This window comes from Phaethon lepturus, unplaced genomic scaffold (genome assembly GCF_000687285.1).
Source record: "Phaethon lepturus isolate BGI_N335 unplaced genomic scaffold, ASM68728v1 scaffold3549, whole genome shotgun sequence".
NCBI classification, from domain to species: Eukaryota; Metazoa; Chordata; class Aves; order Phaethontiformes; family Phaethontidae; genus Phaethon; species Phaethon lepturus.
In genome coordinates, this window is record NW_010565338.1 from 28,012 (window position 1) to 40,815 (window position 12,804).

General features: G+C 41.1%; 2 protein-coding genes across 2 annotated transcripts in view; one reads left to right on the plus strand and one right to left on the minus strand.

Moving 5' to 3' along the window:
• On the plus strand, positions 1 to 4,035 carry LRRIQ4 (leucine-rich repeats and IQ motif containing 4). Its single transcript, XM_010295142.1, is given in 14 exon segments — positions 1 to 62; positions 64 to 461; positions 464 to 610; positions 613 to 814; positions 816 to 861; positions 863 to 1,099; positions 1,579 to 1,580; positions 2,023 to 2,197; positions 2,508 to 2,530; positions 2,532 to 2,632; positions 3,331 to 3,357; positions 3,360 to 3,460; positions 3,463 to 3,528; positions 3,913 to 4,035. Coding segments are annotated over 14 exon segments (1,710 nt in total).
• Positions 4,036 to 7,807: 3,772 nt separating this feature from the next.
• Positions 7,808 to 12,804, minus strand: part of LRRC31 (leucine rich repeat containing 31) — a 12,787-nt gene continuing 7,790 nt past the window's right edge. The window contains exons 8-11 of the mRNA XM_010295141.1: positions 12,034 to 12,201; positions 10,752 to 10,919; positions 9,390 to 9,557; positions 7,808 to 8,204 (exon numbers count right to left, since the gene is read on the minus strand). Of these exons, the coding sequence (XP_010293443.1) occupies positions 7,885 to 8,204; positions 9,390 to 9,557; positions 10,752 to 10,919; positions 12,034 to 12,201 (824 nt within the window). The 3' untranslated portion in view covers positions 7,808 to 7,884. The remainder of the gene's footprint in view (positions 8,205 to 9,389; positions 9,558 to 10,751; positions 10,920 to 12,033; positions 12,202 to 12,804) is intronic.

Sequence of the window (12,804 nt, forward strand, 5' to 3'; positions counted from 1 at the left end):
ATGGCTGAGTCTCAACAGAGCCAGGAGGCCAGCGCAGGGGGGACTCGCTGCCCCAAAGCTGACTGTTGGCTTTGAGGATGACCGCATTCAGACTGCACAAGAAACACCAGTGAATGAAATGCCAGAGAATGAAGCTCTTTCTCCCACACGCACCACAAACGGGGTATTTTTCATTGATTTAGCCAACAAGCCACTGCGAACCAACTTGCCAGGGTTCTCAAGTCTAGAATATCTGGAAGAGCCGCACATGGAAAAGAACCTGACTGTAAGCATCCTCAGAGACACGAATCGCCTGAGGCACCTGAAGGCCCTCTGCTTAGATCAGAATCACATACAGGACATATGCGAAGAACTGGGGGAGCTGAAATGTCTTCTGAGCTTAGATTTCAGCAACAATCCCTTCTCTTGTAGTTTGTTGCCAGTTATCAGCAAGTTGCAGTCCCTTCATGAGCTCAGGCTCTATAAAACTTGCACAAAATCCCAGTGCAGATCTGTGAATACCTCCATCACATTGAATTGCTTGGCCTTTCTGACAATAATTTCAAGTGCCTGCCTAAAGAAATAGAGAACCTGACAAAACTCAAGGAAATTTACCTCCAGAAAAATAGATTTTAAGTTTTCCCGTGGAGCTTTGTCATATTGCTAACTCAGAAATAATAGATCTGGAACAAAATCTAATCAGTCTCATTCCAGAAGAGGCAGGCTTTTTGACAAACTTAGTTAAGATATTTTTGGCTTTTAATAACTTATCCTCCATTCCTCCTACACTGCAACACTGCCAGAAGCTGGCTGTGCTGCATCTGTCTCAATCTCCTGCACAAGCTTCCCCCAAGTTTGAAGAATCTCACTGAAATGAGAGTTACTCAGACTGTCTGCTAACAGCCTGGAAAAGTTCCCACAACAGATCTGCTGCTGGCTGTCCCTTTCCTGTGTTTATCTGAGGAACACCAGACTGTGCACAGTACCCGGGTCCTTCACTAGATTAACCGGTGTCAGGATACTAGATCTGAGTGAAAATACCTTTGATGAGATTCCTAAAGGAATATGCACTATGAAAAATCTTTAAGTATTGGCCCTGGAGAGCAGTCAGATACAGGAGGTATTTGTTCCTTAGCTTTCATTTTATTGATACCTCCCTTTTGCAAAATATAAGTTCTTCATTACAACTGAGTGCCACCTTTCCCTACTACAGTGAGAAGGCATGTTCCACCTGGTATGCACCTGAGCCTGGGTTACTCATTATCACTGACATCTGAGTATTCAGGCAGGGAGAAAAAAGCAAGAAGGTGGAAACACTGACCTTTGTGTTGAATCGTAAAGGTGAAATACTGCCTGGAGGAACCGCGTCAGTCTTTTTGCATCTTTTTTTCTGTGTACACTGGAAAATAACAGCTGCATTTGCATAGAATCAATACGTCATAAACTGAAGCAGAGCAGAGAGCAATTTTAAAACATGTGTGATATTGTTAATGCCTTTAACACCATTAACAATTGCTGTTCATTTGATAATGAACAATTACGTACCCTAAACCTGTGCTATTATAAGTGTAACAGTATTCATGGATCTACTCATTTTAGGGGTCAGAATACACCTTCCCTTTTATATAATACAACATTTCTTTTCCAAGGAGATTTTAACTTGTACAATTTTTTTCTTGAAGATTACATTTACAGAAGTAGTAATTTATGCAAAAGAATCACTTTCAGATTTCATTCATTTAAATTACTCTCCCCTGCACTGTGCATACAAAGGAAATGAAGAAGCAGGCTAATGTTTCTGCTAAGAAATAAAATTAACCTCTATAAGAAATCTTTCCAGCAGAGGAAGCAACATGGGGTTTTTTTGCCAATATTTCCACCATTGTGAGGCATAATGTCATATTAATGAGCAGAATATTCTGTGTTCATCCATCAACAGTAACACAGCTCCACAGCATTTTCTTGGAGATTTTTCCCTAAAAACAAAATCCCAGAGATTACTGTTTAATTGACATAATGTATCTTTTTAATGACTGTGTCTAGATACCTGTGGGCAGGGAAAGAACTGACAAATTTGAAATGCCTTAGCCTGTCTGAAAACCAATTCAGTATCTTTCCAAAGGAAATCTTTCTCCTGGAGTCATTAGAGAGATTATACCTGGGACAAGATAATGGAATTCAATTCACAAGTCTGCCAGAAGACATCAGCAAATTGCAGGCAGAAGCAATAGGAGGAGGAAGATCTTGCTCTGGTGTGGAATGGCACTTTTGTGGACTTCAGCTGCTCCTAAATGCAGGACTGAAGGTTCTCTTTCTACAGCACCTGGCCAGGGCCGTCAGAATAGGAATAATATGAAAACTCAGCATTTGAAACTCATGCCATCCCTCTGTGTTCAGTAGTCATCTCAATAGTAGCTCAGTTTTTAAACCTTACTTCAGCACTTACTGGTATTTTCTGTACGTTGATTAGGTATCAAGCTAAGGAAAAATCCTTTCATTATTAAAAGTTATGCACACATATTTTCCAGAATCTGAAATAACTGCATATGGAAATATGGAGAGTACCTGTCTGCAGCCATCGGCCACTTGAAAATGCTCGACTGTCGCAACAATCTCCTGAAACAGCTCCCAGGCTCCGTATGCCAAATACAAGGTGAAAGATAGTCTTTGTGTTTGTGGCCTTAAGGACACAAGCACCAGTAAGCATTCTGGAAGAAGGAGAGAGAGAAGGGAAGGAGGAATGCAGTGTCGTTGAGGGCTTATCCTGTAATTTTAAGGGAGCCAAATAGGATAAAAGTTAGGAACTGGGAGGGTGGGGGAAGAGCTGTACCCAAGCCAAGTGGACAGGAGATCTTTACCCATGACCTATGTCAACCTCAGGATCTGGGCAAAAAGAGGTTTCCCAGAGGTCAGCTCGAAGCAGACCCCCTGATGTGAGAAGACCCACTGGGTCAGCACCAGTGACTCCAGGAGGTGGTGAGGAACCAGCTCTCTGGGGATGCTCCCCTGCCCAGTCTTTCCATCTTCCCCAGGTCTCCATTACATCTCTGTGTGGCTAAGTTCACTAGCACTGTTGGTGTGCCAACCAGCACAACTTTTAAAAGCTGAATTTGGCCACCTGGCTACCAGGTGAATAGTCCTCACCTAGTGAAGTAAATGCTTTGCTAGGAGAGCCTGAGAGCCATCCTTCTATATTTGGGAGCAGATACTTTGAATTTTAAACATTCTGGTGAGATGTGCCATACATTCATTACATGCACAGACTGAATTGTTTGTGCCTCATCCATGTGCTGTTTAAGGGGAGCATGCAGGAATATTTTGTGCTGCAGCTGTTTGCTCTTGTGTGTTCAGGTTTGCAAAAACTGCTTGTTCAAAAGAATCATTATTCCAGCTGTCCGAGGATTTGGACAGTCTTCAGCAGTTGGAGCTGGTCCTTGCAGATGGGAACGCTATGACAGACCCTCCGACTGAAGCGTGCAGTGTCAGGGAACATCTGCCATCTGGGAATACTTATAGGAGGAAAGGTGCAAAAGGGCCATGAACTTAAAGGTAGGGGTGTTAAGAAAGTCATCACAATATACATACAAAGCTGTGTTTTTAGTAATAGATACTTTGCAGAACAACCTACAGGGCACTCTATACAACATCAAAAACATCTTAAATCACCGTTCGCACCAGCTATGGCAGAGCAGTACTTCTATCACTGGTCAAGTTAAGGTAGGATGTAGGGAACCATAAATACAGCACTGGGCATCATTCAAAACCATACCAGAAGGTTGTCACTGCCCTGCCAGGTCACACTCAGCAAACACAGAACAGCCCTTACAACTTGCAAGGGAGCTTTCCTTAGTTGCGAGTCCAGTGGAAAAGGAGTGGTTAGTGTTGCTTTTACCCTTTTCCTCTGAGTAACTAGATTGTTCTCCTCCCTTTCAGATCCAAAGTTTGTGGTGTGGGTTGAGGAGCCAGAAGGAGATTAGTCCTTTCTTGGCACTTAAGAATCTAATGAAAAAAAGAAGAAAAAGAAAGAAAAAGGAAAGGTAAAAGAGAAGCCTGTAAAAGGATCAAAAGCCAAAAAGTGGTATTTGGGCAGTAAAACGCACAGACCTCTTTTCAATTACAAGAAGTGCAAATGTGAGCAGAGATAAGTGAGTAGGAGACAAGCAGTATTAAAGCATTTGAATCAGTGACTGTTACAATGAAAACAAGTGATTTTTGAAGGTTTGTTTTTGTCAGCTTCGACTCTAGCTGAATCAGGCAGGTTCTGAAATATACTTGAGAGGTCTTATTCTGAATACATGTTATCTCAATGCATAAAGGCAGCTGATTAACTGGAAATTAATCTAATCTGTAGGAATCTGGTGCAACAGTGTTCTTTGTTCTGAATTCCAAAGTATTTTGCATGCAATTCTTAGAAATCTGTTTGCCAGTCAGTGTGGTACAGCCATACCTAGAGTGAAACAATATTTGTGGCCTCACATACTAGCAGTTCTTTAATGAGTTTTATATTCAGAAATGATTAGTACTTTGTTTGGAAATATGGAGGAGGATTCCAGGCAGTCAGAACATACGTGCTTCTACCAGAACTTGCATTACTATCCTGTCTTACAGAGGTGTAAAAAGCTCTTTTGAAAGTATCTCTACACTTTTGCAAAACTGTTCACTGATGTTTTGACACTCTGTACTTGTAGTATTTTGAATGACTGCAAACTGTCAAATCCTTAGCGTTACACTCATCTCTGAGACAGCTTGGTGACAGTTTGTAAAATGTCTGTGTACGAGAGGCTTGAAAGCAGTCTGCAGAATGCAATATTCTGCAATGATTCTGGGTCCTGGCATGTCATAACACCTTTGTTATTCAAAAGAACAATGACAAACACTCCTTACTGTAGTTCTAGCATGACAAATTTATATGCAACCATCTCCTTCCACAGCACTTTACAGAGAGCTGTTTGTCCTAGACATCTGATGTCCTTGTCTAGCTTATTCTGTATTGCTCAGTCACTCCTTAAACCCCTCCAGAGTTCTATTTGCAGTATACGTAAAGCACAGACCTGGACTGGGACCAGCCACTGTGCAGATTCAAAATGCAGGAGTGGGTGGAAGCAGAACTCTTTGTTTAGTTTAACTGGCTGGTCAGAATCACAGTCCTGCTCTCCCTCCCCTTGTCTGAGTTGCCTCAGAGAAGGTGGTGACATCCTGAAGGAGGTGAGGCCCATCTCTTCCTAGAGCTCCACCTCCAGGTAGTGCTCTCTGAATGCTATGGCTACAACTGCATCCAAGGTATGGAACTTTCTTCTGGTTGGCTCTTGAATTGATGGATACTGAAATCTCATTAATATGCTTGTTGGCAGGAGGGAGCTGGTAGTGCAGAAAAGTGGAATGGCTCAGTTTTGGTTTTCCATTTTACTACCTAACTGATGCTGTTTTGATTGTTTGGAGGTGTGTTATGAAATTTTTTTCACCTTAAGTTGAAGGCAAAGAAGAACAGAGAGAAGGATGACTCGGGGACTATCAAGGAGGAGTCAATCACTGGAAGAGAGAGATTTCCGGGAAGATGGGTAGATGGACAGACATTTAATAGAAGTGATTTAATAGAAGCGATTTAATAAACGCTTTTTATTGGCACAATAGATATGACAATCGTGAAAGAACTGAGAAGGGGAGAGGTTGTCAGCAGCAAGTCCATATGTGCTCTGGAGGTGAGAATGAGGAACCCAACTATGACAAAGCAAGAAACCTCAACACTGGAGTCCAGTTCAGTCGGTAAGATTACAACAGATACTGGACATTAAACATGGGCCAGCTGCTTTACTGAATTAGAGAGAGGTTCAAGTAGGAAAGGAATGATTCTGAGAGATTTTCACAGAACAGATAAAGGAGCAATCTCTCAGCTGGACCAAAGGCAGATGTGAGGAAGAAAATCACAGGAAGGCAAGTGATTAAGAGAAGAGGGTGGTGTGCTGCTGTTAAACAGAGATGATGGTACTTCCACATTAGAATAAGTCTCCTAGATTGAGTCACTGCTTGAAAGCCTCTCTTGTTAGTACTCTATGAAATAGGGGCTCTTTGCTTCATTTCAGAGGTTAAGGATCTCTGTAGAAAATAACTGATCCCACACTGCAGCAATTCCCTGCTACCTCTGACCAAGACACTCCAGTTCATCTCACATTTCTCAGAGCTGGGGGAGCCAAGTGCACTTTTCAAGTGAAACAGAAAATGGAACCAGGGCGTCCATAGAGCCCCTCACGTGAAATCATGGATTAAATGATCAAGAGGTATCAGCAGACCCTGGTCAGCTGCTGGTTATAACCCTGACCAGCCAGAAGTTGATGTTGGAAGGGTCACCCAGACTGAAAGCTGAATACTGATCTGCATCTGCACAGGAGAGCTTGCCGAGAGAGGTTCTATTGAGTTAGGAAAGTGCCATGGAATGATCATGTTGTGCCACTCCTCCAGGAGATTGCTGCAGCATGTAGATATACTAAAGGGCTAATTGAGAAGTACTTTATCCCTCAAGCTGCCTCAGGATTTCTCTAAGACTCCTCACTCAGTGGGCAGATCTAATATCTTTACTTCCTAAAATACCTTACCAATGAATCATCCCACTGCAGTCTTTGAGCTCACGTGTGGGTTAACATGCTCCATGACACAAGTAACTATGCCAGAATTCAGCTCTATGTAAGCAAATACAATAAAATACCAAATAAATTATCAAATAAAGGAAGGAGAAGCCACTTACATGTCACAAGTTGGTACTTTTTCTAATAAGCCTTGGGCACAGAGTAGGATGCTCTGCTCTTAGCTAGAAGGTGCCCTGTGGCTTTGAATAATAGACTTCGTTTATTTCCTTCATCTTTAGGGTAAGGACAAGGCCACTATCTATGTCACAAGGTTTTGTGAAGGTTAATGGATTAATCCTGAATGAAGGAAAGAGGAAGGCATGGCAGGGACTCCCACTGGCTTTCATATGCTCTAGGTCAGACCCTTTGGTCTGGAAGTCTGTTTTTTTGCTGCATGTCGTAAAACGGTGCATACAGAAAACACAGTCTAGGTAAGGCTGAAACAGCTCAGGATGAGAAGCAGCATCCCTGAAGTATCCTGAAATCTTTGCATAGCCTTATTCAGAATGCTTATGGATTCCTCTGCATCCGAAATCTTTGTTAAGGTAGCAGGACATATCTCTGATTTAACCTACCACAGCATTTGCCTTGCCCCTGAGACCTGCAAAGACACCAATCAACTGTTTCTTACCTTGATTTTATGCTGATTCTGTACACAGGACTCATCTACACTATGAGATATCATCAAGGGCCAGAGCAGAGGCAGAACAGCTCCTTCTGTATTGTCCTTACTAGACTAATACATAATCCCGAGTTGTTGGGATGCTTTCCAAATCTCACAGTCATGCAGATTTAATGCGTTCACAAAGAGGCAAAAGTTTCAGGGAAGAAGAAACTAAAATTTAAAACATAGAGGTTTCAAGTATTTTCCCGTTAGAGGCATTTTCCTTATATATACATGAGGCCACATTCACACTGCCCTCCCACCTGCATTAGCACACAACCCCAGCCACTTCCCTCCATTGGCAAACCTCCAGTGTGTCCATCTGAAATCATGTAATCTGAAATCTCTTTTGACAATAGCCATTGCTGCATTCACAACATGAAGATTAAGCGTATATAGCAGTGTAAGCATGGCTCAGAGAATCTGAAAGAACGTGTTATTAAATGGAATGATCAATGCATGCAGAAGGTTAAATAACACTTCTATATAATTGTGGATCTGTTCCAAGAGATCTCATGAGACGAGATTCCTAAAAACTGGGCAGTCTTCTTAAGTCAGAGACATATAATACTTGGTTCATGTGTTGCTTGTGAAAAGCCTTCCAGAAGTCTTCAGCCTCCATCAACAGTCAAAACGAATGTTTCTTTTGTTGTCTTGATTAAAGCTTTCCAGTTGTTTTCGATGTGATTCTGAAAGGATCCATCTTTGCATCCCCAGTTCTGCCAAGGCAGGCAGCTTTGTCAGGGCTGCTAACAGCTCGCTGAACCACATCTCACAGTCTCGATAGGATGATGGCCGAAGACTGACATCCAGCTCTGAGAGTTCTTTGAATACTGTTAAGCCTTGACAGAAAACAACCCACCCTTCCTCAGAGATGTTGTTATTGTAACTCAAATCCAGCTTCCGTAATCTGGCTAGATGGCCATCCTGTGTCAGTAACGCTGCAAGAAACGACAAACACAACTAATACATCCCAGCAATTGCTTTAAAAGCTAGTAAGTAAGAAGAGTAGTATTTTAAAACCGTATTATTTAAGGCTTTTCAGTAGTCAAACAGCAAGATTCAACTCCTCAGCAACAAAGTCACTGTTGTTGATCTCAAAGACTGTATTATCACAGCTGAAGGAATGTACAACATTTAAAACACAGCCAATTCAAAAGGAACAGAAGTGTCAGGTTAAAGTTGTATGGCAACCTGAAAACCTTTCAGTCATTTGGAAGGAGGTTCTATTGAGTGCCAGTTAAAATAGGCAGTCAGGCTTTACAGGGAGATTTAGAAAGAGGAAAGCAAAACTACATGAGGTTGTATGACTACAGCAGCCATCTCTCACTGTGGGAGGGTAATGGGCCTTATATACCCTAAAGGGAACTGGGATCCTTAATGCACAATTGGCAAGGGAGACACCCATCAAGGGTGATGTTTGTAAAGTCAAAAATATTCAGGCTTCATCTCACCAGCTTTCAGATTACAAGGCCTTAATAGCTGTCACACAGCTATTGCCAATCTCAGACACTCAAAACCCATGAGTGGGGCCCACAGAATCACAAGGACGATTATAAAATAAACAGGTTTTTAGAAGGATCCTAGAATCGATTCCTTCATTGGGTTCCCATTTTCCAGCATTTCTCAGCAGCTGCTAAGAGGTGGGCTAAAATATTTCTGGTTTAATTCTCCCTTAATAGCTTGACTCCAGAAACACACCTAGTGGACTGAGAGCTGGTAGTGCCTGTATTACTGCCTGTCAGCACGTACATTTCCCATAAATTACGGAACCCAAAACCAGCAACCAAGCAAAATAAAACTCCTCAGAGACAGCTTTAAGTATCTGATATAAACAACAGACATAAAGCCTACGTTATTCTAAGTGCTGTCTTTTTGTATTAATAGATAAAACTGCTAAAATGATTCTTTGCGTTTTCATCCTTTTCAGCTTTTGCACTGTGCATGTACAGGACACAGAGTCTTCAGCAAAATGAAAACCCTTTCTGGGAAAAATACTGCTGTATTTTCCATCTTTTCTTTTGATTTATGCAAAAACGTGCTCAGTCCATGGAACAAGTCCCTTCTGAATTGTGGTCTAAACGCCCTGGCTCCTTGACTGCTAGTAAATACCATGTTATACGTACTTAGAAGTGCCAAATCTTCAGCCACCAAGTTACAGCTGCTCAGTCTTAACACTTGAATCTCCGTTGCAAGCTTTAGTGCTCCCAAAAGCAGCTTTAGGTTCCCACCAACGCACTTATTCCAAGAAAGGTCTAATATCTCCAGTTCAGGAAGGTGAAGGGCAGCCTCAGCTGAAAAGATTAAGACCAGCAACTTCTGCTTACTAAGAGAAAACAACATGGCCTCAATAGACACCTCACCGGCAATTCACCTGTAAATAAGCTCTTAACAGACTGCCTACTTGTGCTTAGAACGACTTATTTTATCCTAATAAAAGTCAGACAAAAAATATCTCCTGTGCTCTTTAAAGAATATAAGAAGGCTTGCCTATAGAATCTTCAAGGACTCTGTGGAGGAGTTTCTTGTCTTTCTGTATACATTATTGGCTTAACCTTGTCCCACTGAAGTCAATTTAATACAACAGCTTGTTTTTAAACCATTTTATATCAATTTAAAGACAGCAGTTTCTTTGCTGTGAACTCACCATGCAACATTAAATGTTCTGTGTCTTTTGACAACTCTGATTTCCATGATGTCATTCTTACATAATTGTAATAATATAAATATAGTACTCTTCCTGCAAGGACCTCAGACCAGTTTAGCTTGCTACTGCTTCTGCTGAAGGCAGTCAAGTTTTACTCCAGGTTTCAAGGTCACTAGTAAACAGTACAAAATACATTATAAGTGCATAATACACAGTAACTAACAGATCCCTCAGTACTTAGATTTCGTGTGCCATATGGAACGCCTATCAAAGGGACAGTGTAGCTGCTAATCCACTGAGATTTGCAATAAATAGGCAAAAGAGGCTGAATTTACATATCCTGTGTTAGACTGGACTTTTCTTCATGTCTGTGCAATATCTTTACTACTCCTGCAGCCATTGCCTCAGTTCCTCCACTGTCCTATGCTTAACTCTATCCCAGAAAGTTTCTACTGAAACTTTCACCTGCAGTGAGGTGAAAAACCTTCAGTCAAAACTTTACCCCACTAAACTGCAAATGCAGTGTTACAACCAAACTATAATTACAGCGTAATATGAAATCATGTTTTCCTTTCTCTTCCAAAATCAGGGACTATATGAAAGTTCACTATCAGACAAAGGACTAAAAGGGCTTCATCCAGTCAGGTATAATGGGGGAAGACATACAATGGTCTTCCCTTGCAACCAGGTCCCATGAAGCACTGGTTTCATCACAGGCTTTTTCACTTGGGACCTGTTGTATAACCATGATCCTTGGAGTTCAGCCAACGGACAATGAAGTGCTCTGTCCCACAAGGATACATAGAAAATAGACACACTTAAAAAAAAAAAACATTCCTACCTAGTGATGAAAATGACTCTTGGCCTAAACCGCAATTGCTGATGGACAGAGATTTCAACTTCGGTAAAAACCTGAGCCTGCCCAGAAGAGGATCAGATGAGACTCCTACATTTTTATTGGAGGATAAATTCAGCTCTTGAAGACTGGAGAGTAAAGGTATCACCTGGGCTATGAAAACATGAAATATTTATTAGAGAGTCACCGATCCAGAACAAGTGTGTAGTTGTATATTTGCCTGACAATTTATTTTCTTTATAAATCAATCCAAAAGTCAAGGACAAGTTTTGACACTCAAATTTATGGTGACTAATGTTTTAGTCCATAAATAGCCTTGTCATTTTCAGTAGGAATATTTAAGAAATCAGGTATTACATACTGTGTGGAACATTGTCAGAACACTGCTTCCTGTTGAAATTTTCTAGGTGAAGTAGGAAATTTAGTATTAAATGAGATGGAGGTTATTTCTAGGTCTCTTCACTGCTTCACTGAAACTCCTTTACATTAACACTGTTATACTCTATTAGTCAATAAATTAAAAATCAACCACAATTTCTATTACTTATATTTAATATTTCCCAATGTTTTATCAGCAGCTTTTCAAATTATCTTCTTTATCATGGAAAATAAGATGTGGGCAATATAGGCGTTGAGTCGTGGGATTTTTTGTTGTTGTTGTTCTAAAGAGTAAAAACCAATGTCAAAAGTTATGATAATACGCACAGAAAAATAAACTGTCTTGTTGATTGAACGGGAAATGTCTTTTTCTTCCTAGTAGTATTTATGAATTGTATCAATTCAACCTAGAGACTTTAGTCTTCAGCTTTTCTATAAAGCGTACAGCAGCAGCAATGCAAGACCTCCTAACATCACTCTCTACTCAAAGTACAGTTCACTAAGTGAGTTTCAGGCAGTTACATTTACAGGCATATATGCACCTTGGATCCATGCTGATTTACACCAGCAGGTGAACTGTCCTCAGTTTCCAAAATTACTGATAATCAAAAAACCACAGTGCTTGGCGGCAGTTCCCGTCATGGGTCTGAATCACAGCAGATTCAGGTCCTTAGTTCCACATAGGATCAGATCCTATGAGATTTCCTCTGATTCAGGAAAAAAAAAAAAAAAAAATCTATATTAATCAAAAAAGCTATCCTCCATTTGAGAACTGCCTAATGAAAAAAGAAATCTGCTAAACTAGGTTAGGCAGAATCTCTTACACCTTTGAGATATTTTCAGAAGTCAAAACCTAGATTCTTAATGGATTTCCTCAACATGTCCTTACACAAAACGGTCATGTCCTCTTCTGTTACACAGCACTGGTGGAGATCAAGGACTTCGAGATTTTTCAAGCTGGCCAAATGGGCTGTTGAGTCTTTAAAGCCACCGCCAATCTCTTTGTTACATGATATGTCTAATTTTCTTAGCTCTGCAAGGTGCTGTAAAGCAGTGTCTGAAACGGAAGAGAGCATGCTGGTCACCAGCTGCTACAATAGCACCGGTCATGGCTTTATTATTTATTTACTTTAATGTCAAAGTTTGCACAAGGTATTGCAGGCAAAGCTCTTAGACTAAGCTTCAGCATATAATCACAGCAGACGTACAGTAATACCACAAAGCTTTCCCTTCTATGCAACTCCATTCTTCTCTGAAAGAGCAGGTGAAGGTGAGGCCAGCTCATCCCCCAGATCCATTCAACCCTCAGCCTTTTGCTGAAATTATTACTGGATGTGCTAATTAGTGCCAGTTGTTTTGTCTTATGGGTAAGGCCTCCACTAGGGAGAGACACAGATAATAAGCCCATTTCATATGGCTTCACTGGACACTCATTAAGTGATAATGGTGAATTTGGATTTCCCTCTGCGAGTAGGATTACCTTGTTAAAAGTTAGCCTGTCTGTGCCCTTGTCTATGTTCTGTCTGGGGAGAGAGGAAGCATGTCCAGAGAGCCACTAATCTACTCTAAGATGTGTCCCAGATAAATGGTGTAGAGGGTGACTCTCCCCACTGACTTTCACATGCTTGAGCTCAGGAAAGATAAATGCTACTCCTGCTGA